Consider the following 27,332-nt stretch of genomic DNA (forward strand, 5'->3'; position numbering starts at 1 on the left):
TCTTGCGGGGCACCACTGTACAAATTTGTGAGTGGTTGCTTAGGCATTGGTTGCGACTGTCTGCTCCCACCATGGGGGACAGACTGACATTCCGCACGATGCAAAAGTTAGAACAGGGGAATACACTTGGGGGTAGTGTCGGAGCAGGGAACCTGCCCTCAGCCCTCCCCAAATGCAACCAGGAGCTCATTGCTATGGCCCAAGCCCCCTTGACAGAGTGGACAAGCAATAGTTAGCCCCCAATTCCTTTAACGGAATCCCTTGCAGCAGCAGCATTAGAGGGGCAGGCACAGCCAATCCAACCAAACCATAAACCAATGCCTAACTGCGAACCTTACAAGTTGTGACGATTTGCTACACAGTAGGCAAAAACCAAATGGCCCCAGCCAATTAGCCAGATGGACAAAATTCCTACCGGGCCCCTGCTCCAAAGCAGACGACTCCATGACAGGCATAGCAAGGTCAAAGCGAACAACCCTAATTCTAGGGAGGGAGGGACAGGCAATCCGATGCACGGGCGAAAAGAGGAAGCCCTAGCCTCGTGCAAAAAGTTTTAGCATTTCTGGCTGTCAATCAACAAATGGCAACATTACCGGTAACTTCTTCCCAACAACAAGGGAAGCCCCAATCGCATCAGTGGCCAACGATCAATTAGCCCGCCCCCAACTTTGGAGTGTCCTGGCGACCCCCACCGCAACACGTGCTCTCCGTGAAGGAGAACACGCTATACTGCCTAGAGGCCGGAGGTGCAGCAGAATGGATGGGCTGTACTATTTTGAACGATAGGTGGAGGTTTCCATTGGTGGAAGCTCCCTTATAAGCAAAACAAACCACCCACTCCCTGCATCTAGAAACCTAGCACATCAGGGCAAGAAGTTCTAGCTCAGCATTTTATCAGCTATGCTGTTGGTGTTTTTAATTTGCAGGGAGCTTTTAATATTGGAGGTGCTGTGTTCACCAATAGGTGCATTGATGAGCACTTTCATTTAGTACAGGGGTCAGCAAACTTTTTCAGCAGCCGGTCCACTGTCCTCAGACCTTGTGGAGGGCCGGACTATATGGGGGGGGGGGAATGAATGAATTCCTATGCCCCACAAATAACCCAGAGATGCGTTTTAAATAAAAGGCCACATTCTACTCATGTAAAAACACACTGATTCCCGGACCATCCACGGGCCGGATTGAGAAGGTGATTGGGCCAGATCCGGCCCCCGGGCCTTAGTTTGCCTACCCATGGTTTGTATATGTAGTCCTTTTTTTCAAGAAAAACAGGCGCTGGAACTCACCATTAAGTCATTACAGAGAGTCGCCTGGCGACTCGAGGCAGCTGTGAACAGATGCCAGTTTGACATCAGCAGCGTCCAACTCCTGTGGAGGTGCTAAAAACAATTGCAAGCTGTCTCCCTAGCTGGTTTGGGGGTCGCCCCTGGTTCTGGTGCAGGTCCAATAAATGCATCCCCACCTCCCGCATTCTAGTGGATTCAAGCAGGTAGCTAGGGCCTTGCACAAACACACATGTGTGCAACATTAGAAGCCTGGCTAGAAAGCTTAAGGCCTGCCACTGCTACCTCAGAGGTGGATCAAAGAAAAGGAAATATGAATTGGCCTTGCCCTGTAGCTTGACCAATCATGGCTAGGAGCGGCTCAGAACTAGGAGGCATCATAGATCTGGAAAATGTGTGGATTCACACAAACTCACCAGCTTTCATTTTGACTTGAAAGGTTCGTTTTGGAGGAGTAGATGTAAAAGGATCCCTGGATGGTCAAGTCCAGTTAAAGGTTAAACGATAGGGTTGTGGCACTCATCTCACTTTCAGGCCAAGGGAGCCAGCGTTTGTCCACAGACAGCTTTCCAGGTCATGTGGCCAGCATGACTAAACGACTTCTGGCACAATGGAGCACCGTGATGGAAACCAGAGTGCACGGAAATGCCATTTACCTTCCCACCACAGCAGTACCTATTTATCTACTTGTACTGGCGTGCTTTTGAACTGCTAGGTTGGCAGGAGCTGGGACAGACCAATGGGAGCTCACTCCATCACAGGGATTTGAACCGCCGACCTTCCGATCAGCCAGCCCAAGAGGCTTGGTGGTTTATACCACAGCGCCACCCACGCATAAAAGCAAGAAGTGGGCAGGGGGAGCGCCGGCCCTCAATGGCGCCCACCAGAGAGGTGCCAGAACTGCGCTCCGCCGTGCTCCAGCTGGGGGAAAAAGCACTGAATATATGCACTTTTCTACACTTTTGGTTTGAGACCACAAAGAAGAAGCTGTGTTGCTAATGGTGAGCCTCATCCCTGATGGAGATACTTTTCTTCCCTTGGCAAATATCACCTCCCCACACACTTCCAATTTCTCTGCCCACAAACAGGGTAGAAAATTTCCAGAGTCCATTTGTACATAGATCTAGTTTATTTATTTTTAAAAAATAAATTTTATTTGATTTTAACAATACAACCATATACATCCACATTTGAAGATTCCTCTGGACTTCCCACCTTCCTTTCCGTGAGACCTGTTATGAAACCTTTTCTACTGCATCTTCTCCAGTAGTCTATATCTTATATAAATCTATTATCTCCATGGTACTTGCTACATTACGAGTGTCACTGCAATCTTGCTAGTGTTCATCTGCTTACAGTGGTCGCCAAGATAAATTATAAATCTCCCCCATTCTCTCTTCAAGTTTTGGTCTTCTTGGTTCCTGAGCTTTCCGGTCAGTTTTGCCATTTTGGCATAGTCCAACAGTTTAATTTGCCGTTCTTCTCTGGTAGGGACTTTATCTTCTTTCCATCTCTGGGCTAATAGCATCTGTGTGGTTGTCGTAGTGTACGTAAAAAGTCTTTTCTGCTTCACATAGATCTAGTTTAAACACTTGTGTTTGGGGCTTGCGTGGCAAACCGTAGCGTTGAGATTTCTCACTGGGATGACTGAAAGCCTTAAACTGTTGGAACCCCAAGCAATTGTTAAGTCAGTCACCTGTTCTCCTTCAGATGTTTAGGACCTTGTTTTCTTCTGCTCTAGAAGGTAGGACTCGAACCAGTGGCTTCAAGCTCCAAGAAGGGAGAATCCGACTAAATATCAGGGAAAACTTTTTGATACTAAGAGCTGTTCGTCGGTGGAACGCTCTCCCTTTGGAGGTTGTGGGCTCTCCTTCCTTGGAGATTTTTAAGCAGAGGTTGGCTGGCCATCTGTCATGGATGCTTTAGCTGAGATTCCGGCATTGCAGGGGATTGAACTAGATGACCCTCAGGGTCCCTTCCAACTCTACAATTCTATGATAATTCACAACACCCCTGGTCGGCATGTGATGGTGGGAGTTCACTACAAACATCTGGAGAGCACCAGCTTGGGGAAGGTTATTCTAAGGTTTGTTTGTTAGTTTAATGTGTTTTTCTGGCTCAGCTTCTGATGATATTGTTGTTACCCTCTCTCAGATCAAAAACCTAAAATCAAAGTTTAAATAGGAAAGGAAGCAGCTTTGGTTGGGCATCCAAAATAGCAAATCAAGCACATCTCTCTTCCCCTTCCTGCGTGTTTTAATGCTCCTGGTTTTTGAAATGGTTGTTTTTGCCCTGAGGCTAAGTGGAACGAAATTGCTCATAGGCAGACCAGTCACTGCGTAGGGAAAATAGCAGTATGTGGTCAGAGAAAGTATTTTATCTTCTGCAAACTTCTTTCCGGTTGGCTTTTGAGCACCTACTTTGCTCTGTCTAGTTGCTTGCGCTCAATCAGATTGCTTGCGCCCATAACTTAAACCAAGTAACAGATTTGATTTTAGCACCCTGGAAGACCTAAACTTTGAGATGGGAGATGGAAGAGGAAGCTTTTCCAATGCAAACTCTCACTAATGTTTTACGGTGAATGTTTTCATTGGGCTAAGGGGTGTGTTTTTCACCCCCAAATGATATTTTTAAATTGTTTTGCACTTCTGCAAACCTTAGGGGGTTCATCTAGTATGTGTGGGGTGCTGTTTTGGCTGCATAATTGATGGCACACACTTCTGTACATGGCAAATAGAGGAAAGTTTTATCAGGGTTTCCCAAACATGGGTCTCCAGCTGTTTTTTGACTACAACTCCCGTCATCCCTAGCTAGCAGGACCAGTGGTCAGGGACGATGGGAATTGTAGTCCAAAAAGAGCTGGAGAACTAAGTTTGGGAAACCCTAATATAATTGTTCCCTCTATTTGCCCTAAATTATATGGAATGTGTGCTCTCTCTCTCTCTCTCTTTCTCTTTCTCTCTCAAATGTAGGTTTAAATTTCTTTCAAAACCTTGAATGTGGCCTTTCCAAAGTCCTTCGTCCCCCCCCCCCCAAATGGGTTAAGGCTAAATCTCTCCAGCTGATATCATTGGGACTTTGAAGTTTTAAAATTGGGCTTTCTATTTTCTTCTCCTTCTAGATACCTTTCTGTTTATCTCACCTAGGCTTAATGTCACCTTATGTGTCTGATTATTCAGAAATAGCATATTTCAATGCCAGAAGTGTTAGAGTGGCTCACATGATCCTTTCAAGTTGTTTGCTTGTTTCCCTCCACCCTTGTTTTAACCCATGAAGGTTGTTCCATTTGCCTGGGCAGCACAATGCAGAATCTGCAGCAACTATCATCTGCAGAATTTTCACCGTGGCTGAGATCTGCAAGTCGCAAGCATGCAGAAGGATCTCCACAAATTGGGGGGGGGGAGGGGAGAGAGAGAGCTGAACAGAACATGTTAATTATGTCCCCCCCCTCAATTTTTGCTAGTTAAGAAAAAACACACTTTAAACCAGGAAGATAATGATCTGTCAGCCAAAAATCCATATACAGTGGTAACTTGGTTCTCAAACGCCTTGGTACTCAAAGAACTTGGAACCCAAACACTGCAAACCCGGAAGTAAGTGTTCCGGTTTGTGAACATTTCTCGGAAGCTGAGCATGCTCTGTTTTGAGTGTTACGCTTCCGTTTTGAGTGCCATATTCCCATTTTGAGTGTTACTCTAAGGTCTGTCTGTTTTTGCTATTTATCTTGTGTTTTTGCAGCTTTTTTTGTTTTGTTTTTGTGACTGTGTGGAACCCAGTTCAGCTACTGATTGATTGTGTGACTGCAGTACATTGTTTACTGCTTTCATTTCATGGATCAATAGTAAAATTGATGTTAAATTGCTGCTTTAGGGGTTATTTTTAAAAGTCTGGAACGGATGAATCCATTTTGCATTACTTTCTATGGGAAAGCGTGCCTTGGTTTTGGAACGCTTTGGTTTTGGAACGGACTTCTGGAATGGATTAAGTTTGAGAACCAAGGTACCACTGTACAAAAATGCCCATGCAACGCAACCCTATGCAGGTTTCCTTGGAAGTAAGTTTTGCCACGTTTATTGGGGCTTGTTCACTCAGGTCTATGCAAATTGCAGCCCTTTGTGCTAAACACTGTGCCCACCATGTAATGTAACCTGCTAGGTGCTTGATAACCACCCACACAAATGAGTGTGCACGTGTGTGTGTGTGTGTGTGTGTGTACACACCCATTTTGTAGTCCCATATAAGACCTCCCTTCTCCTTCCCACTTTCCATGTCCATCTTGGTAGGTCAAACACACCACTCGACAACGTCTGTGAAAATAGCCAGCGCATTGAATACATTTGCTTGCTGCTACAATTGAGGTGACAGCAGGGACACTTTTTAAGAATTCGGGGCTCTCAGCAAATTTTAAATAGAAAAAAGCTATATATTTAAAGAGACTTTGTTGACGTTATACTGTTTTTGTTCTGCATCTAATAGTATAGCAGCATTGTCAACCCAGCTTCACTCTTTTCGGCAAAATGGATATGTTCCTTGAGTGTGCGCACATAACACATAATAATAATAATTTATTATAATGATAATTTGTTATTTATACCCCGCCCATCTGGCTGGGTCTCCCCAGCCACTCTGGGCGGCTCCCAACAGAATGTTAAAAACACGATAAAACATCAAACATTAAAAACGTCCCCATACAGGGCTGCCTTCAGATGTCTTCTAAAAGTCAGATAGTTGTTTATTTCCTTGACATGACTTCATTTAGTTGTTTAATAGCATTGTCACCCAGCTGTTTGAGCCAGGGAGTTGGCCAGAAATATAGATATTACAGAGGAGACTTACCACACACCGTGTGCTGCCTAACTCATCCTATTAAATGACTCTCTATTTTTACTGCTTTGGCTGCCTTTGAAAATCTTGCAAGAAATGCTCTCTGCTGCGTACCTGTTAGTTTCAGCTTTCTTTTGTTTGTTTTTTAAAGCAAGCCTCTGGTCCTCATGGTTCAAGAGAGTTCATCTCGCAACCACAGCCCTTCCTCCTCGATGTCCTCAGATGATTCTTTTTAGCGCTAAAACTAATCAGACAGGTTCCTGTTAAGCAATTAACCAGCTGAGCAGAAAGAGGAATAGTGCTTCTCCCAAAGATTAATTCTCTCTTCAAACACACACACAAAAGTTTAACCCCTTCCTTCCTCCTTCTCCTCCTGTTTTATTTCATTTGGAGAGAGGCAAGAAGAGAGCTATCTACAAAGATGATGATGATAAAAGGCCCTGAATTCTCTAGAAGACTCTGGCTGTGTTCTGCTTGTTGTTTAGTCGTTTAGTCATATCCGACTTTTCATGCCCCATGGACCAGAGCACGCCAGGCACTCCTGTCTTCCACTGCCTCCCGCAGTTTGGTCAAACTCATGCTGGTAGCTTCAAGAACACTGTCCAACCATCTCGTCCTCTGTCGTCCCCTTCTCCTTGTGCCCTCCATCTTTCCCAACATCAGGATCTTTTCCAGGGAGTCTTCTCTTCTCATGAGGTAGCCAAAGTATTGGAGCCTCAGCTTCAGGATCTGTCCTTCCAGTGAGCACTCAGGGCTGATTTCCTTCAGAATGGAGAGGTTTGGTCTTCTTGCAGTCCATGGGACTCTCAAGAGTCTCCTCCAGACCCATAATTCGAAAGCATCAATTCTTCGGCGATCAGCCTTCTTTATGGTCCAGCTCTCACTTCCATACATGTGTTCTGCTTAGATACGGTTTTAAGGGGGAATTGTTTGCTAGTTTTTAATTAAAGGAAAATATATCAGGAGGGGAAACTGTGGCATTGAGCCAGGGCCCCTTTGCAGACATCCTGCTGAAAATGTCCCATTTAGCAACCCTTTAGCTAGGGTTTCCCAAACCTGGGTCTCCGGCTGTTGTTGGACTACAACTCCCATCATCCCAAACTAGCAGGACCAGTGGTCATGGGTGATGGGATTTGTAGTCCAAAAACAGCCCGAGACCCAAATTTGAAAAACCCTGCTTTAGCTATCATGACTAACAGCCACTGACGTAACCTCAGCCACTGACTAACCTCAACTCCTTTGTGAATTTGTCTGATCTTTTTTTTAAAAAGCAACCAAATGCAGCTGGGCATCCCCATTGAATGTGTGAACGCTAGAGACAGGGACTTTTCCACCACCCAGCTTCCATGTGTTTGAGTGAGAAGCAGAGAGAGTTCAGAGGCCAAACAGTTCTTGCATTGAACGAGGGCTGGACTAGTTGACCTTCTCTTACTATGGTTACCTATGAATCTATGCAGTGTTTGGGAGGAACTCCCTCACTCGAAAGGCAGGCCAGCATGGAAAGCATTGGGCAAGAGTTGGCACTTTGAGTCACGGCAGCATGATGTGAGGTCCTGCTCCAGAACAGGGCTGTTGCCATTTGCCTTCCCTAAACGGCCTCGGTCCTATATACCTGAAGGAGCGTCTCCACCCCCATCGTTCAACCCGGACACTGAGGTCCAGCTCCGAGGGCCTTCTGGCGATTCTCTCCCTGCAAGAAGTGAGGGAACCAGGCAGAAGGCCTTCTCGGTGGTGGCACCCGCCCTGTGGAACACCCTCCCATCAGATGTCAAGGCAATAAACAACTATCTTACTTTTAGAGAATATCTGAAAGCAGCCCTGTTTAGGGAAGTTTTTAATGTTTGATGTTTTATTGTGTTTTTAATATTCTGTTGGGAGCTGCCCAGAGTGGCTGGGGAAACCCAGCCAGATGGGCGGGGGTATAAATAAATTGTTGTTGTTGTTGTTAAATCCTGTGATTCTCAGGAACCAAGGAGGCAGGAACAATACGAAGCAAAACCAAGAGATTTTTCCTGACGCTGAGCAGTAAAGTGTCATGCTTGGTCTCATGCGCACAGATCAGGCTCAGCCCCAAGTAGCAATGCAAAATGCGCCAGGTGAGCATTTGAAACTTCTAATTCTTTAAGCTGGAGCTCACCCTAGGACTGTATCTAGTCGAGCTCACATCCCTCCTTGTGATAGCCTCATCTTTTTCAAAGCCATTCCTGTGCAAGCCCCTTTTCTTTTTCTTTTAAGGCTAACAGCCACAGGGTGTGTGTCTGTTTCAAGTTCAGCAGAGTTCACATAAGATTTGCACCTGCGTCTGAAAAGGATTGTTTCGCGGTCCTTGGAATCGGCCCGTAGGGGACGTTCTGCTTGGCTCCAGAATGACAGCTTGACTTTGGCTGCAGAAAAGGATGGATCCCACATTTTGTTTTTTTGTTTTGTTCAACGGAAGAACTGTTCAGAGAATTTAGAAGCGTTGGTGCGAAGATGGTTCCAAGGGATTGGGGATCACTGTTTCCGCCTCCCTCTCTTCCTGCCAAGGCTATCGTGATTTGTAATAATCGGAACTTTTGGAAGCCCGGTTCATGCTTGAATAAATTGAACAGAGCGCATGTCTGTGACACAGTGTCTTCTTTGAGATGTGAAACTACGGCGTCCGGCCTTCACCAGAGGCCCATTCACTTGAAAGTGGGATTGGAGGGTCTCAGATGTCAGGGTCCCCTCCTTTTAGGATTGGGGCTGGAAGCAGTTCAAAGGAAAGAGATATAAATATATTTTGTCACAGGCAGTGGACGTGCTAAACTTGTTGCAAACTTGAACCATGCCTTGAGATAAGCTTGACTCTGAGATCCCCATTAGCCAAAGCAGCGTATTGCCTTGAAATCCCTGAAGAAACCTTGGGTTTCTAGGTATTAATCATAGTTTTGGGAAGAAAAATAATATGTGGGTGTGGGGACTGTAAACGTAGCAATAACAATGAACACTCTCCCCCCACCCCCTGCTTTATATGAATCAACAAATGGCACTGCTTGTGTTTATTCAGAGCTGAACTGAGGAAAAGTTCACACACACACACACATGCTTATTCAATTTTTGATGACCAACGCAGCATCATGGTATACTTGTGAGAAACAGTCATCTAGGGCTAGGTGATGCATCAATATATCTTCCAAAAACAGGTTTAATAATAATAATAATAATAATACATTTTATTTATATCCTGCCCTCCCCAGCCGAAGCCGGGCTTAGGGCGGCTAACAACAATCAAATAATCAGACAATCAAATAATCCAACATTCTAAAAACATTTCATTATAGAAATTAATTAAAATCAAATTGATGGCAACTGTTAAGCAAAATTCTGTGCAGGTTGCCAGAGGAGGGAGTCAGGCTGCGCCCTGACCAAAGGCCTGGTGGAACAACTCTGTCTTGCAGGCCCTGTGGAAAGATGTCAGGTCCCGCAGGGCCCTAGTCTCTTGTGACAGAGCGTTCCACCAGATTGGAGCCGCAGCCGAGAAAGCCCAGGCTCTAGTTGAGGCCAGCCTAACCTCTCTGTGGCCTGGAACCTTCAGGATGTTTTTATTTGCAGACCGTAGGTTCCTCTGTGGGGCATACCAGGAGAGGCAGTCCCGTAGGTACGAGGGCCCTAGGCCGTATAGGGCTTTAAAGGTTAAAACCAGCACCTTAAACCTGATCCTGTACTCCACCAGGAGCCAGCGCAGCTGGTATAGTACCGGATGAATGTGATCTCGCAGCAAAGACCCCATAAGGAGTCTCGCCGCGGCATTCTGCACCCGCTGGAGTTTCTGGGTCAGTCTCAAGGGCAGCCCCACGTAGAGCGAGTTACAATAATCCAGTCTGGAGGTGACCGTCACGTGGATCGCAGTGGCTAGGTCAGGGCGAGAGAGATAAGGGGCCAACTGCTTAGCTTGGCGGAGATGAAAAAATGCTGCCTTTGTTATAGCTGTAATCTGCGCCTCCATAGAGAGGGAGGCATCAGAGATTACACCCAAACTCTTAACGGACGGTGCTGGCACTAATTGCACCCCCGCAAGAGATGGGAGTTGCCCCCTCAATCCCATATCGTCCCGTCCCAGCCAGAGGACCTCTGTCTTTGAAGGATTTAACTTCAACTGGCTCCCACGTAACCATCCAGCCACAGCTTCCAGACATCTGGTCAGTGTGTCTGGGGCCGAGTCAGGATTGCCATCCATCAACAGATAGAGTTGGGTGTCATTGGCATACTGATGACAACCCAGCCCAAAACTCTGGACAAGCTGGGCGAGGGGGCGCATAAAGATGTTAAAAAGCATCGGGGAGAGTATCGCACCCTGAGGCACTCCACACACCAAGGAGTGGCGCGATGACAATTCCCCCCCAAGCGCCGCCCTCTGTCCCCGACCAGAGAGAAACGAGCGCAGCCATTGAAGGACTGTGCCCTGGATCCCCATGTTGGCAAGGCGGTGGTCCAGGAGTCCGTGATCGACCATGTCGAAGGCTGCTGACAGGTCTAGAAGAATCAGCAGCACCGACACACCTCGATCCAGCTGCCTGCGGAGATCATCTGTTAGGGCGACCAGAGCCGTCTCGGTCCCATGATCAGCGCGGAAGCCGGACTGGAATGGATCCAGAGCCGATGTTTCATCCAGAAACCTGCCATGCTGTTCAGCAACCGCTCTCTCAATCACCTTACCCAGGAATGGAAGATTCGAAACCAGGCGGTAATTGGATAGATCTAAGGGATCTAATGATGTTTTCTTTAAGAGCGGGCGCACCACTGCCTCCTTCAGTTCCCCTGGGTATATCCTGGTGCCAAGGGACAAATTTATGATATCCCCCAGGGGGGCCCGCACCTCGTCTGGACACGCTCTAATCAGCCAAGACGGGCACGGGTCAAGAGGACAGGTGGTGGGCTTTCCAGCTCGGAGAAGTCTGTCCACATCGGCTGGGGATATCCGGTCAAAGTGGTCCAATACAGGACCCGAGGACAGTCGAGGGGCCTCCATATTGAAGTTCATATTGTGATTTCATAGTTTTTAACCAGGCAATATATTGCAAATCATGATGTTTGTTAGGGCTGGGTGATATATCATCCAAAACCGGTTTGAAGTCCATATCAAGATATTTGTTTAAAAATTTCTGACCTACTGCAAATTGCGATGTATTAGGGTGTGTGTGTGATGCAAAATGCACAATGTGGGAAAAACCACGAAGCTAGCCGATGGCTTCTACATAGTTCTATCTATCTATATATCTATCATCCATCTATCTATCTGTCATCTATCTATCTATCTATCTATCTATCTATCTATCTATCTTTCTCAGTATGTTTAGCTGGTGATGAATCAAAGAGTTGAAAACCAGCTCCATCCTTTTTTCAGATATTGTGATATATCACTGTATGCTTGTGAAACATGTAACACTTATAAATGCCATCTCCAACTCCTCGGAAGATTCCATCAACGGTGTCTCTGAAATTTTTTACACATCACTTGGGAAGACAGGCAAACTAATGCCAGTGTACTGGAAGAAATAAAGATCACCAGTGTCGAAACAAGGATTCTTCAACATCAGCTTTCTTGGACTGGTCATGTTGTGCAGATGCCTGATTATTGTCTTCCAAAGCAACTACTCTATTCCAAACTTAAAAATGGAGAGCGTAATGCTGGTGGTCGACAAAAGAGGTTTAAAGACTCTCTCAAGACAAGTGTTAAAAAAATGTAGTATATACACCGACAACTGGGAAACACTGGCCTGCGAGTGCTCCATTTGGAGAACAGCCTTTTGCAAAGATGTCATGGGCTTTGAAGATGCTTGAACTCAGGACGAAAGGGAGAAATGTGCTAAGAGGAAGGCACACTTGGCAAACTCTCACCGTGATCACCTCCCACCCAGAAACCTATGTCCCCACTGTGGAAGGACGTGTGGATCCAGAATTGGCCTCCACAGTCACTTACGGACTCACTGTTAAAACCGTGTTTATGGAAGACAATCTTACTTGGCTACGAGTGATCGAAGAAGAAGAAGAAGAAGTTATATCAGCATAGCACAATGTTTAGCTGGTGATGTATCACAAAGTTGAAAAAACCAGCTCCTTCCTTATTTCAGACATTGTGATGTGTCGGTATATTGTGATGTTTAGCTGGCGATAGACTGCGATGTTGAGAAGCAGATATCGCCCAGCCTTACAGGCATCCCAGATCAGAATGCAGCAGGTGGAGTTTCCTTATTGGCTGCGCAATGATGGGTGATGGATGAACCCTTTTTAAGAAAGAAAGAAAGAAAGAAAGAAAGAAAGAAAGAAAGAAAGAAAGATGTGCTAAAAGCTCACTGGAGATAGAAAACTAGAATACTTGGGTCAAAGGTGTGGGACAAAATAATAATAATAATAATAATAATAATAATAATAATAATAATAATAAATCATCTTTTCATTTGCAAGTTGTTTTTCATGTTGACAGGCACTCCAAACTGGAGGCCCCCCCCCCCCATCGCCACATACAGGCTGAAGTGATGCCGTCCATTCTTCCAACTGAATGGTCCATCAATTCATTCTCTTGCATGTGTAGACCAGCCTTTAAGGAAGTCAGTTTGCGGGTTTGAGCTGCAAGTAATCCCGCAATTAGTCAATGAGACATACCAAGGGATGTAGGTGTGTGTGTGTGTGTGAATCAGTTTCAACTTGTTGTGGTTCAAAGCTAAATAGCAAATACGAGGAGATGGGCATTCCAGAGTCCAATTTACTTCCCCGGGCAAAGTAATTATAGGACAGGTTCATTTACTCGGTACTTTACGTTCTGGTGCTGCAATTCAGTTTTTGTGGGGGCCTTCATAAGCGCTCTCTGAATCAGATGAGTCTCAAAGAGTCATCTGGTTGCATTCAATACTTGACCTACCCAATAATAATGTGAATAATGAGTTACCATTTGAAAAATGGCAAAGAGGTGTGTGTAGAAAGGTAAAAACAACAACAACAACAACAACACCAGGAGTTTGGTAAATTATTCCTTTTCCTTTTGGGGCTTCTGGTGTCATGTAGCTTAAGCAATTTTTTTTGGCTGGTTGAGAAAATGTGTGAGTTGATGAATTTCTAACCAGCTACAGGCAATGTTTCTTAGTCTGAAGTTTAATTCTGGACTCGTAAGTAGTTTTCTATTAGTAAAGAAAAAATATCTTTAAGCTTGTAGAAGCCCACTTTTCCTCACTGTTGAAATGAACCTGTTTTTGCTCCTTTGCAAAAAAGAAAAAAGAAAAAAAAGAAGGGTGGTTGATTAGAGGGGTCAAAGTTCAGTTCAAAGGTATTGATTCTCTATTAGTTCCATTTTACCAGATCAGCTCTAATGGACAAGCTTTTCTGACAGCAAGCTAAACTCCACTTTTTACAAACAGTGAAGAAAAGGGTGAAAGGCAAACACAACATTTGTGTACCGTTCGGTGGGACCTCTCCCTGTGTCGCTCCCAAATCATTCCCCTGAAAGAAACAACACATAGTCTCAACACCCGAAACCTCCCACCCACCCCCTTCAGTGCTTCATTTGTGACCAGTGTAGACGTGTGGATAACAGTCCCGTTGGGAGAGTTCATAGAATTGTGGACCCCAAGAGTCGTCTAGTCCAACTCCATGCAATTCAGTTTGGATTTGATATCCCGCTTTATCACTACCCGAAGGAGTCTCAAAGCGGCTAACATTCTCCTTTCCCTTCCTCCCCCACAACAAACACTCTGTGAGGTGAGTGGGGCTGAGAGACTTCAGAGAAGTGTGACTGGCTGCATGTGGAGGAGCGGGGAAGCGAACCCGGTTCACCAGATTACGAGACTACCGCTCTTAACCACTGTGTCCTGTGTATTGTAAGTTGTTAATAATAATAATAATAATAATAATAATAATAATAATACACCACCCATTAGGCTGGGTTTCCCCAGTTACTCTGGGCAGCTTACAGCATATATAGGTAAAGGTAAAGGGACCCCTGACAGTTAAGTCCAATCGCAAGCTACTCTGGGGTTGCAGCGCTCATCTCTCTTTACTGGATGAGGGAGCCGACGTTTGTCCACAGACGGTTTTTCCGAGTCATGTGGCCAGTATGACTAAGCCTCTTCTGGCAAAACCAGAGCAGTGCACGGAAACACTGTTTATCTTCCTGCTGGAGAGGTACCTATTTATCTACTCGCACTGGCATCCTTTCGAACTGCTAGGTTGGCAGGAGATGGGACCGAGGAACGGGAGCTCACCCCATCACGGTGATTCGAACCGCAACCTTCCACTCCTTGACATCTGATGGGAGGGCGTTTCACAGGGCAAGCGCCACTACCCAGAAGGCCCTCTGCCTGGTTCCCTGTAACCTTGCTTCTCGCAGGGAGGGAACCACAAGAAGGCCCTCGGAGCTGGATCCCAGTGTCTGGGCTGAACGATGGGACTTTAAAGGTCAGCACCAACACTTTGAATTGTGCTCGGAACTGTACTGGGACCCAGTGTAGGTCTTTCAGGACCGGTGTTATATGGACTCGGCGGCCACTCTCAGTCACCGGTCTAGCTGCCGCGTTCTGGATTAATTGTAGTTTCCGGGTCACCTTCAAAGGTAGCCCCACGTAGAGCGCGTTTCAGTAGTCCAAGCGGGAGATAACCAGAGCATGCACCACTCTGGCAAGACAGTCTGCGGGCAGATAGGGTCTCAGCCTGCATACCAGATGGAGCTGGTAGACAGCTGCCTTGGATGCAAAATTGACCTGGGCAGAATTGATCTTGTTGCTTTTGTGTGGGGGTGTGTAAATACTGTCTTGATAGGGTGTGGCGAATGTGGAATGAATGCATATGAAGAGAGACCAAGCACATTTCTCTTGATGTCTCTCTAGATCTTTCTTTGCTTTTCTTTCTTTTCTTTTCTTTTTTATTCTTCCACAACTTGAACCAGCAATTCCTCTTAGAATTCCCACCAGTGCATGGAAATGACATTATTATGGGGAATATATAAATCAGCATCTTCTTAGAAGTGCTGACTTCACTGTTCCCTCAGCAACGGCAGGCGGGGGGTGGGACGGGACAGGAACCTTCAGATGATGAGACGTGTGGCATGTACTTTAGGGCTGGTTTTTTTATATTAAAAAAACCCCTTCCATTTATACTTGGCTTTTCTGAAATTGGTTTTATTATATTCCTGGGTGGGGGTTGTGAAGTAATAATAAAAAACACCACTTGTCCCCCCCCTCCTCCCATGATGGTGATGGATCTGTATGTCAAATACAGCAGGAGTGAGATGACATGACAGTTGCCGCGGCAACACCGCCGACTCTATAAAAATAGGACAGAGATGGGACTTCACGACAGTAGATCACACAGAATTTCCCAAGCCGATGAATTCGGGTTGGCCTTGCTGCCAAAGCAATTGTGAGGCCTTCCTGGTGCCTCCGATGAGGGACAGCAGACATTTGGTTTGTTCTGAAAAGGTCTAAACTTCAAGGGTCTTCACACTGGATCATCTGTTGCAGAGGCGAGCTATATGTGGACCGCAAGCAATTTATCCGCACAATCGGAATGAATTTCAGGAACCCAAAAGTCATATTGAAAAATGCATCTTTCGATTGGTCACCCTAGTATAAGAAGCCATTTGGCGCCTAGCTCACAGATCTGAGTTTCTAACACTGTTTCTACCCGAGAGGTGCTTGTGAGATGTTCTACTCTAGGTTCAATCACCCCCTTACCCTTCCCTCCATCCCATTTTCTTTCCTTGATTTTTTTCGGCTTCTGCTTGCTCCCTGCTCCCTTTCCGCCCCCCTCAGAAGCTGGCTGGCTCCGACCCGGTGGTCCACTGCCTGCCTCTCCCTCCTGTTGAGAAGCCCGCTGGTGCCACAATCGGAAATGGATCACTTCGAGCATAGTGACAGCCCGCCACGAAAAAGCTTGCCACGAAAAAGCCCGCCACGAAAAAGCGGGCCATTCCAGTGCCTTTTTTTCCTAGAAAAAAAGCACTGCATATGCAGTTACATAACATCTAGGCCTGTCCTAAGTACAGCGGTACCTCGGTTTGCAAACAATCCTGTTTACGAACTATTCAGTTTACGAACTCCGCAAAACCGGATGTAGTGTTTGCCAACTTTACCTCAGTCTACGAACGGAGGCTGAACGGTGGAAGGGCACCGGCAGCAGGAGTTCTCATTAGGGAAAGCGCGCCTCAGTTTAAGAACGGATTTGGTTTACTTAAATATCTTTTAAAGTTCATTATAAATTAATTCCCAGAATCTTTTAACCTTGTCACAGGTCCACCACATATGAAAGTACACTTTTCCCAAATGACCAGAGGCATTTCTGCTAGGTCTAGTGGGAAGAGAAATTAAAATAAAAGATCAGAATTTGTTTATGTATGCCACAGCTGCCGCAAGAACTCTTCTGGCCCAAAAATGGAAAACACAAGATTTACCAACCATCCCGGAGTGGCAGGTGAAGATGACAGATTTTGCGGAACTTGCCAAATTGACAGGGAGGATCTGGGACCAAGAGGACCAGAGATACAATAACAACTGGAGTAAATTTATTGAATATTTAAAGGAGAACTATAAAAGTCTAAAGACACTAGCAGGACTGGAATAATACCTTCAATGTAAAATAGTAGAGTTATGACAATAATATACGCAATAATTATGTGATGTATATACCAGCTGAGGGGAGGGAGGGAAGTCAAGACTCGGCAGAGTCAAAGGGATTATATTGTGATAATAAGGATTGTTGGAAAAAGGATTATATGAAGAAAATAATAAAAATTCATTTCAAAAAAGAAAGAACGGATTTGGTTTAAGAACTGGACTTCAGGGATGGATTAAGTTCATAAACCGAGGTACCGCTGTATTGCAGTCAACAGAGATATACCAGAGGCTTCGTGGTAGGCTAGAGGGGGTGGCCAATATTGGGATCCTTCCGTTCCGAATATCTGACCCTCAGAGCAGCTTCAAGACGCTGTTTCAGAGCTTCTTTTTTATAATTTTTTAAATTAATTTTAACATATAAATTATAAAATGTACCACAAAACTTATCACTTCTACAATCTTTTTGGACTTCCATCAGCACCTCTGATGATCCACTGTTTTAATCACTTCTTATGCATTTCTTAACTTTATATTGCCTTTACATCTCTTAGGAAATCATCCTCCCCCTTGTCCATTTTTACATACTTCTAATAATACTCCTCACAAAACTTCTTGCAACCCTACAAACGTCATCTATTTTTCACAATTACTTTTCAAATAGTCCGTAAATTTACTCCAGTCTTCTGTGAATTTCTGGTCTCGCCAGTTTCGAATCCTTCCTGTTAGTTTATCTAATTCTGCATAGTTCATTAACTTCATCCTCCATTCTTCAATCGATGGTAACTCTTCTTGCTTCCGTTTTTGGACCAATAATATTCTTGCTGCTGTTATTGCATATAAGAAGAGCTTACATTCCTTTCTATTTATATCACTCCCCACAATGCCCAATAGAAATGCTTCTGGTTTCTTTATAAATGTATATTTCAACATTTTTTTCAACTCATTATATATCACCTCCCAGAAGCATTTCACCTTTTTTTCATTCCCACCACATGTGATAAAATGTTCCCTCTTTTTCTTTACATTTCCAACATTTATTACTGACTTGCTGTTTCAGAGCTTCAGTAGCAGCTCAGTCTCACAACCGCACATAGCTGAACGTGGCTTTGAATATCACCTGGCCATTCAACGCAGCATCATTTATTTTTGCTCTCATGACGAATACCTCAGAGTGCCCTGTGACTGGTCGTGCCAGATTTTCAGGCATTTTGACTGAAGAGGCAGCTGAGTGCTCCTTCAACGCACCTGCGCGTTTGGCGATCCTTTCAAGCACCAGGCCTTGCAAACTGCTTGGGGGGGGGGGGAATACTTGGAAACACTATAGAGGAGGGGCAACCAACGCCAGATTACATTAGCCCCAGCTAGCATAGCTGCTGGTAAGAGGCGGTGGGAGTTATAGCGCAGCGCCACATGAAAGGCCCCGGGATGGTTTTCTCTGCTGTAAAGAGCCTCCATTGAATTTTCATTTATACTTTTCAAGTTTACACATTTCACTAACTTTATACATTGCATTAATTTTACAATCATTTTGACATTTCAAAACTTGACTTCCTCCCCCCCCTCTGCAATTCCTTAAATTTATTTTTAATATCTTCTGCATATCCAAATGAACCTAATTTGTTCATTTATTCATCTTCTTTAAATATATGCTCTTATGAAACTGCAGTTTATTACAATGCCAATGTTCTTATCTGTTTACAATTTATCTGTAAATATTCAGTAAACCATTTCCATTCTTTTTTTAGAAGTTGATTTCTTATTCGTCCGGTGAGTTTTTGCCATTTCTGCATATTCCATAAGTTTTTGTATCCATTCTTCCCTTGCTGGAACTATTACTACTACTACTTTTTCCTCCTCCTCCTCCTCCTCCTCCTCCTCCTCCTCCTCCTCTTCTTCTTCTTCTTCTTCTTCTTCTTTCCATTTTTGGGCAAGTGTGCTGTAGTAGCATACATGAATAAGCTTCTATACAATTTTTTATAATTCCCAAAAGAAAAGCTTCTGGTTGTTGTTTTTTACAAAGGTTATTCTTAACATCCTTTTCGTTTCAATAAATATCTCAGGTGTGGAGGGAAAATGTGGCATGGAAAGTGTTCCCCCTGCTGGAGAATACACGATTCTCAAATTTCTCAATAACTCGCAAATGGTGAGGTGCTGTTGCTTGTGTTTCTCTATGTTAGTCTGCACACTGAGAAACAGGGGCAGCAAAACAAAACACCCTATAGGACTATGAAACAAATTGTTGTTGTTTAGTCATGTCTGACTCTTCATGACCCCATGGACCAGAGCATGCCAGGCACTTCTGTCTTCCACTGCCTCCCGCAGTTTGGTCAAACTCATGCTGGTAGCTTCGACAACACTATCCAGCCATCTCGTCTTCTGTCGTCCCCTTCTCCTTGTGCCCTCCATCTTTCCCAACATCAGGGTCTTTTCCAGGGAGTCTTCTCTTCTCATGAGCTGGCCAAAGTACTGGAGCCTCAGCTTCATGATCTGCCCTTCCAGTGAGCACTCAGGGCTGATTTCCTTAAGAATGGATAGGTTTGATCTTCTTGTAGTCCATGGGACTCTCAAGAGTTTTCTCCAGCACCATAATTCAAAAGCATCAATTCTTTGGTGATCAGCCTTCTTGATGGTCCAGCTCTCACTTCCATACATCACTACTGGGAAAACAAATAGACGCTTTAAAAAAATCACTTCTGCACTTAATTTTTCTGCTGTTACTCATCTGTGGGAAGAAGGCTTTGCATATGATTTTATCACGTTTAAATCCCACCCTTCCTCATTGGTTAATCTTCACAAAAACCCTACAAGGCAGGTTGGCTGATAAAGACCGCCTTGCCTCGGCACATCTACTCAGCTTCATGCCTGAGCAGCGTTTTGAACTGATCTCCCCTGCTTATTTCTTTATCTACCTATTTATCATCTATCTCCTAGAATTGTCGATTTGTAGAGTCGGAAGAGACCCAAAGGTTTTCTGGTCTGACCCTGTGTGATGCAGGGATCTCAACTAAAGCATCCATAACGGATATCGGTTCATATCCCAAAAGTTTAATATCCAAAAATCTCAGCTGTGCAAGAAAATAAAAGGAGAGCAGTGCCGACAACACAAAAAAGCAGGATAAAATGCAGTTCACTCTTTACACTAAAATTAGGGTTGCCATATTTCAAAAAGTGATCCTGGCATAAAGGTAGGGGTTTTTTGTTTTTGTTTTTGTTTTTTTTTGCTAAGTTGTTGAGCTCTTGTTTTGTTTTGCCCAAAGTTTTGAGCTTCTTCCTTTTTTTGCAAAATCTCAAAAAAAGAGAGAAAGTTTTTGAGCAATTTTTAAAGGAAATCTCCCCCCCCCCCAAAAAAAACTCCACTTCCAGTATGGGCTGGATTTTCCTGGACATTTTAAATAGAAAAATCTGCCCGGACGCTATTAACAGCAGGTGAAAAGGTAGTACAGTGGTACCTCGGGTTACATATGCTTCAGGTTACATACGCTTCAGGTTACAGACTCTGCTAACCCAGAGATAGTATCTTGGGTTAAGAACTTTGCTTCAGGATGAGAACAGAAATCGTGCTCCGGCGGCGCGGCAGCAGCAGGAGGCCCCATTAGGTAAAGTGGTGCTTCAGGTTAAGAACAGTTTCAGGTTAAGTACGGACCTCCGGAACGAATTAAGTACTTAACCCGAGGTACCACTGTACATGCCAAAAACATAACATTGTTTCCCATTACACAATATGTTTTACTTAATCCTCTTGGTTTCAGTTGAGGGTAATCATCGCTTACACTGAAGGCATGCACCTGAGCATGGGGTTGTGTACAGAGTTTAAGTATCGCAACCACCACTGTTGCTTGGGAAGCTCAGCAAGCAGCCCGGTGATTCCTGCAGAGTTATGCCACATGGGCGTGGTGCACAAAACGCAGAAGAGACATTGCGAAGGTTGTTCTGTAGGGAACAGAAAAGGCACCCGGGCACTGACTCATACACACCCCAATATTGTTTTTCACAGGACTTCCTAAAGGTCCCTGCCCAAATCAGGCTGGTGCCACGGAATGAGCAGAGCTCTTTTGTTATTTTTTTTGTAGAAAATAAAATAAATAAACCAACTGGAAGCAAGCTTTTGAGCGTCACAGAACTCTTCGCCTGCGCGAAGGTGTTCAGGCTCAGCAGGAACTGCTTGTGTTTTCTTTCGAAACGAAAGCTACTGTAGATAAACCTGTGGTCTGGCTTGGTATCCTGTGTTCCTTTGTCAGTGGAACTGAATTCTTTCTTACTGTATTTAGAATGAAGGATGAGCGCAAACACTGCAGGGCAATTTGAAGAGGGAACCAAGTGTTCCCCTTTGCTTGTAGGTTTCCCTTTCAGCTGACTGCGGTTTGCTGACCACCTCTCCTACTGGATGTTGTCACAGCTGCGGAGTTTGCTGAGGCAGGATTAGTCCCCTGCGCTCTCTGCTAGACATGTGACCTTTTGTACACTGTCCTCATTTGACCCACCTTGGATTGGGATGAACCCATCCTTTCTAAAAATAGCACACCAGGCCCAGTAGGGATTTGGTGGGCGCTTCAACAGAAATACCTGTGGAACGGGACGGAAAATGCAGCCAACTATTGTCTGCTCGTGAAAAAGGAGTACCTGTGCACATATAAGAATTGTGTTAGGTTGTGTGGGTCTCCTGGCAGGATTGCTCGCAGACAGCAAATGTCCCTCAAAGATAATGTTCCGGGTTGGTATCCCTGATAGCATTAGAGTGAATTGGCACAAAGCTCTGGAATGCTTTTGTTTCAAAGAGGAATTGATTTCTCTCTCTCTCTCATTGATCTCTCTCATTCACATGTGGATTATTTCTTCCTATTTAGCAAAATAGGAAGAGACTGCCTTTTCTTATATAGACTCAGCAGGTCACTGCATTTTGCATCATAGTTGTTTTTTTCTTAAAGCCCCCCCAAATATCAGAAACCCACTCTATAGTAACTCAGAGCAGGGCTTTTAGTATGGCTGCCCTGTTCTGTGGGGAAGCATCTGTTCTGAGGTCCTGCCAACCTAGCAGTTCGAAAGCAGGCCAGTGCAAGTAGATAAATAGGTACCGCTGCAGCGGGAAGGTAAACGGCGTTTCCTTGTGCTCTGGTTTCTGTCACTGTGTCCCATTGTGCCAGAAGTGGTTTAGTCATGCTGGCCACATGACCCGGAAAGCTGTCTGTGGACAAACACCGGCTCCCTCGGCCTGAAAGCAAGATGAGCACCACAACCCCATAGTCGCCTTTGACTTGATTTAACCATCCAGGGGTCCTTTACCTTTTTTTTTTTTACAGGCCTCTGCTATCTGTACTTCCTGGAAACAATGGGTGATATTTCTGTTATTGGAAGCTTCTCCAGATGGATAAAGTGTCTTATCTGTTCATTTTTGTAATGTTTCGAAATCCGTCTTCAGTTGCTCTTGTAGAGATATCAAAACTATTTTTAGCTTCTTCTTTGGTGTAATTTTTGTAGATCACGTGATGCGATTTTGTGAAATGTGAGTTAGGCTGCATAATACAGTGGTACCTCGGGTTAAGTACTTAATTCGTTCCGGAGGTGTGTTCTTAACCTGAAACTGTTCTTAACCTGAAGACCACTTTAGCTAATGGGGCCTCCCGCTGCCGCCGCGCTGCCAGAGCCCGATTTCTGTTCTTATCCTGAAGCAAAGTTCTTAACCTGAAGCACTATTTCTGGGTTAGCAGAGTGTGTAACCTGAAGCGTATGTAACCTGAAGCGTATGTAACCCGAGGTACCATTGTAGTACAAGTTCCTGAAGAGAGGCAGAGCTTTGTGCTTCAAATTATAGAAGCAAGAATGGGCAACGTGTGGCAACTCCCATCATCCATTGGCTGTGTTGACTGGGTTGATGGGACTTGGAGTTCAACAAGGTCTGTGGTGGGTCGCAGGTTCCCCTTCTCTGGCATAAAGCTGTGAAAGCGGGGGCTGGCATCTTCAAATCCTGTAGCAATGCTGTCGTCCTACCCGAACTGACCTCAGAGCGCCATAGAGATTCCAGAGGATTTTCTTTTGAGTAAACACACCTAGAATTGTGTTGCGGTTTTTTTCACCAATTAAGCAAGGCACACAAGGGAAGTGGTAGTCAGTTTGAAATCTTCCCACGATCCTATTTTGGCCTTTAGGAGCCAGAAGCAGGTAGACGAATAGTTTGTCCCCTTGTGTGCAGGAACAATATGGTACATGGGTTGCCATGTTAGCATTGTTCTAGTGTGTGTGTGAATACAACAAATCTTATTGTACTAGCCATGGCCATGATAGATCTGAATCAAAAATAAATACAAGCCAAAGGGGTGTTGAGGCACAAATAGTGGTTTCTATTTAGATCTCTGCGGCTCCCTTACAGCTCACTGTTAAATGGTCCAGGATCTTCTTTCTGATCTTTTTTGCCGCCAAAGCGAAAAGGGCAACTTTATGAGTCACTGAAGCATTTACATCACTTAGAAGCCATAGGACCTTCGCTGCTGGGGAGAGACATCTTTCCTGTACGGATGGTGACAAATCGCCCCCCAGGTCCAATGAATAGCAGGCAATATAGTAAATAGTGCAATATGTCTTCCACCTGCGATTGCCCACATATTCAGAGTCTGTCTTCGTATGGTACCCTGTTATATCAGCCATCTAGGATGGCGGAGGACATATCTTGAAAACACAGCTCAGTAAAAGCGAATTTTGGTGAGGCTGGCCGGAGATTCGACAGGCATCCTAGTGTAGATCAGCATTTACTACTCTGAAATAAGTCCCAGTGAAGGATCATCAGCATTTACTACTCTGAAATAAGTCCCAGTGAAGCATCATCATAAGGCGAGTTTGCAGAGCATCAAATGATCCCCTTTGATAGCAGTAGGTTTGAAGCAGTGTTTCCCAAACTTGGGTCTCCAGCTGTTTTTGGACTACAGTTTCCATCATCCCTGACCACTGGTCTTGCTAGCTAGGCATGATGGGAATTGTAGTCCAAAAACAGCTGGAAACCCAAGTTTGAGAAACACTGGTTCGAAGTAAACAGGAAGATATGACCAACTGTCAGTCACACATAGCAGCACAAGATAAGGTAAAGGTAAAGGGACCCCTGACCATTAGGTCCAGTCGTGGCCGACTCTGGGGTTGCGGCGCTCATCTCGCTTTATTGGCTGAGGGAGCTGGCATACAGCTTCCGGGTCATGTGGTCAGCATGACTAAGCCGCTTCTGGCAAACCAGAGCAGCACACGGAAACGCCGTTTACCTTCCCGCCGGAGCGGTACCTATTTATCTACTTGCACTTTGACGTGCTTTCGAACTGCTAGGTTGGCAGGAGCAGGGACTGAGCAATGGGAGCTCACCCTGTCGCGGGGATTCGAACCACCGACCTTCTGATCGGCAAGTCCTAGGCTCTGTGGTTTAACCCACAGCGCCACCCGCGTCCCAGCAGCACAAGATAGGATTGCTTAAATAGAATGGAAATGTACACATTGCTTGGTGGGTGGTGAAAATGACCCAAATCCAGCCCAGAGTTGGCAAAGTGAACCAAGGGGCTCCAGTGTCTCAAATCCAGGCCCGTATCTAGAGAGCGCATTCCGAACATGTTCAAAAGTGCTCTGAAAACAGGAAAACGTATGAGACAAGCCGGCGACCACCAGGCACTTTCTGGCTCACAGCTGATTTTCTGAGAATGCTCCTTAGCCACCCTTCCTACAAATGGAATTATATTAAAATGTCCTGATTTATCCTCCAACATCAACTTTTGATTCTCTGCGACAAGACTGTTTAATCAATGGGACGGTGTTTATGAAACCAGGCAGGATATGCCCAGTTTTCAGCACTTCAGATCTTGGCATTGAGTGACATGGCGCACAGTGTGAGAAGGAAACTCTTCTGTGGGTACGAGGGATAACAATTGAATTCCTTGCTGCCCCTTTCCATTTTTTTGTGTATTCTGGGGAAGAAATATCCCTTTGATCTGCCTCTCTCATCTCCCAAGTGTTGCCCAGCCCTTCCTGGAAGCAAATGTTATTGGTACCTCTCTAGAATGTGTTGCACAATCAGCTTGGCTCGTGTCCTTTGTGGCACCTCTAACTTCACCCTATTTCCCCCCTACACCTCTTTATAATGTCCTGTTATTCTGGAAAGTTGGACATGGAAGGCTGAGAACCAATTTCAGATGAGAGAAATGACATTTGGGTGTGTGTGTGTTGTTGTTTTTTTTCAGTTTGAGCGCAAACATTGGCAGTTCCATGGAACAAGGAGCATGGACCATAGAGCAGAGGGCTTGGGAAATGTATTGGACTCCAACTCCCATCATTCCCAGCCATGCAGACCGGTGGTAAAGCACAATGGGAGTTGGAGTCCAGTCTGGAGGACCAATGTAGATTTGTTTGGGTACAATATGGAATGATTTCATTGTTTTTACAAACATAGAGGAACATGAGTGGCCTCCACTTGACTCATTTATCCACTTGCGGGTTTTATGAACAGGGAAAGAAAATTATAGTTAAGTCTCATCGTTCTAGGATTGACTATTCCTCTGTAATCGATCTCATATATTTTCCAGGATTATTTGTACTTTATAACTCATATATGCTCTGATTTTTAAAAAAGCATTTTCATATTTTTGTTTTGTTTTTGTTTTGTTTTAATGTATTTTTATTAAAGATTTTCTTGATTTACAGAAGTAGGTGTAATTCTCTCTCATATTTTTCCATGTAACATTTTTACAAATCGGTTTCATTTGTTGAGACATTAGAAAGAAAAGGGGGAAAGGGGTGGGGGGGGGAAAGATGGGTGGGGGTGGGGTCAGGTGGAGATGTTTCTATTTTACTTAATATCTGTAGGGTTTGGGGTCAGCGTTGCTTGTGCAGGTTCTCTGCTGTTCACTTGTGGTGGTGAGAGAGGTTGGGGTTGGCCTAGGGTGTGGTTGCTTGTAAAAGTGTTTTCATATTTGAGGTGTGCGTTGCCATCTTTGCAAGGTTCAGTAAAGTTTTTGAGGTCCTCGGTCTCCCCATTTTCGTGGGTCATGGAGTGTGTTTTGTGTGTGTGTTATACCACAAATTTGCAACGTTCTCTCCCTTTTGGTTTCCTTACCATGGTGTCTCTGCTTTCTGCAGGTCAAATCGTGCCTGCAAATCGCAACACGCCAAGCCCCATCGATCCAGAGACCATTCAGGTTCCAGTGGGGTATGAACCCGACCCGGCTGATCTTGCTCTCTCCAGTATTCCTGGCCAGGAGATGTTTGACCCCCGGAAGCGCAAGTTCTCCGAGGAGGAACTGAAGCCGCAGCCGATGATTAAGAAAGCCCGCAAAGTCTTCATCCCAGAGGATCTGAAGGTAAATTGGGACCGGTGTCCAACCTCCTGGAAACTGCTCTGGAGGTACAGAGAGTAAGGCATGGTCTTAGAGCCCTTCTGCTGATTTCTAGATGGACTAAAATGTTCCGGGATTAGGACATCGAATAACATCCTGGAGGGCCACTTGTACCACTTTCAGGGTTAGACAGGGTTTCTTGTTTATGGCCCAGAGAGCAATAAGGTTGTCAAATTGAAGCGCACAGGAACCTTACAAATCAAAACTTTCCCTTCCTGCATTCTATCTAATAGGTCAAATGCAATTAAAAGTGAAACATTAAAATATTATTAAAATAAAAATATACCTTGGATCTCCGATTATTATATTCCTTCCTTCCTTCCATCCGTCCGTCCTTCCTTCTTTCCTTTATTCTTTCTTTCTTTCCTTCTTTTTTAAAAAATCTGAGCTGTGTTGCTTTCATTTGACCAGTCTAATCTGCTTCAATTTTTCTGTGTGGCAGGTTTTTATCCCTAGACAAGTACTTCCTTGGTTCCCTCATTCTCTGGAATGAAAGAAGCTGCTATTTAATCATCCAAAAATAATGTCGGCACATAAGACTTTGAGAGCCAAGTGGATTAAAAGTTAATGAATGGTGAAACTCACAGAGCAAGGGGTGGAATGGGTCTCCGGGTGAAACATCTTAATGGTTGCCCATAACATGGCATGATCTGAAGGTGCAGGATATAGCAACTTTGCTGAAGCTAAGCGGGTTTATGTGTGGTCAATGTTAGGGTGGGCAACCATGAATATGGGAAGGGTCCTGGCGGCGGTATAAAAATATCTATAATAAAATCAAGTAGGTATCCTTGAGTTCCCATGTGAGATAAAGGTTTGAGTTCCCTTGGGAAGGAGGACAGGACATAAATATACAGTAATTATAAATATAAATTTATTTCTTGCTTTTATTCAAAGAAAACTATATAAATTGCTCAATTGTAGTACAGTCGTACCTTGGATCTCGAATGCCTTGGCTCCAGAACAAATCGGCTCCCGAATGATCGAAACCTGGAAGTGAGTGTTCTGGTTTTCGAATGTTCTTTTGGAAGCCGAACATCCGACGGGGCTTCCGTGGCTTCCGATTGGCTGCAGGAGCTTCCTGCAGCCAATCAGAAGCTGTGCTTTGGTTTTTGAACATTTCGGAAGTTGAATGGACTTCTGGAATAGATTCCGTTCGACTTCCAAGGTACGACTGTAAAACCTTTGAGTTGCAAGGAATATTGAAATTATCAAGGAACACATTTAAAAATAAATAAAATGAACAGTAAAAGATATAACACTAATACTAAAAATAAATAGTCAGGATAATTTAGTTCCCAGCTGCACCA

General features: G+C 44.7%; 1 protein-coding gene across 2 annotated transcripts in view; it reads left to right on the top strand.

Annotated features, from left to right (window-relative positions):
* The window catches only part of HLF (HLF transcription factor, PAR bZIP family member), a 66,364-nt gene that overhangs the window by 33,105 nt on the left and 5,927 nt on the right, over positions 1–27,332 (top strand). For both annotated transcript variants that reach the window (XM_079965662.1, XM_079965663.1), the window contains exon 3: positions 25,769–25,989. In XM_079965662.1, coding sequence (XP_079821788.1) covers positions 25,769–25,989 — 221 coding nt within the window. The remainder of the gene's footprint in view (positions 1–25,768; positions 25,990–27,332) is intronic.

The sequence above is a fragment of the Podarcis cretensis genome (assembly GCF_951804945.1).
Source record: "Podarcis cretensis genome assembly, chromosome: 2".
NCBI lineage: Eukaryota > Metazoa > Chordata > Lepidosauria > Squamata > Lacertidae > Podarcis > Podarcis cretensis.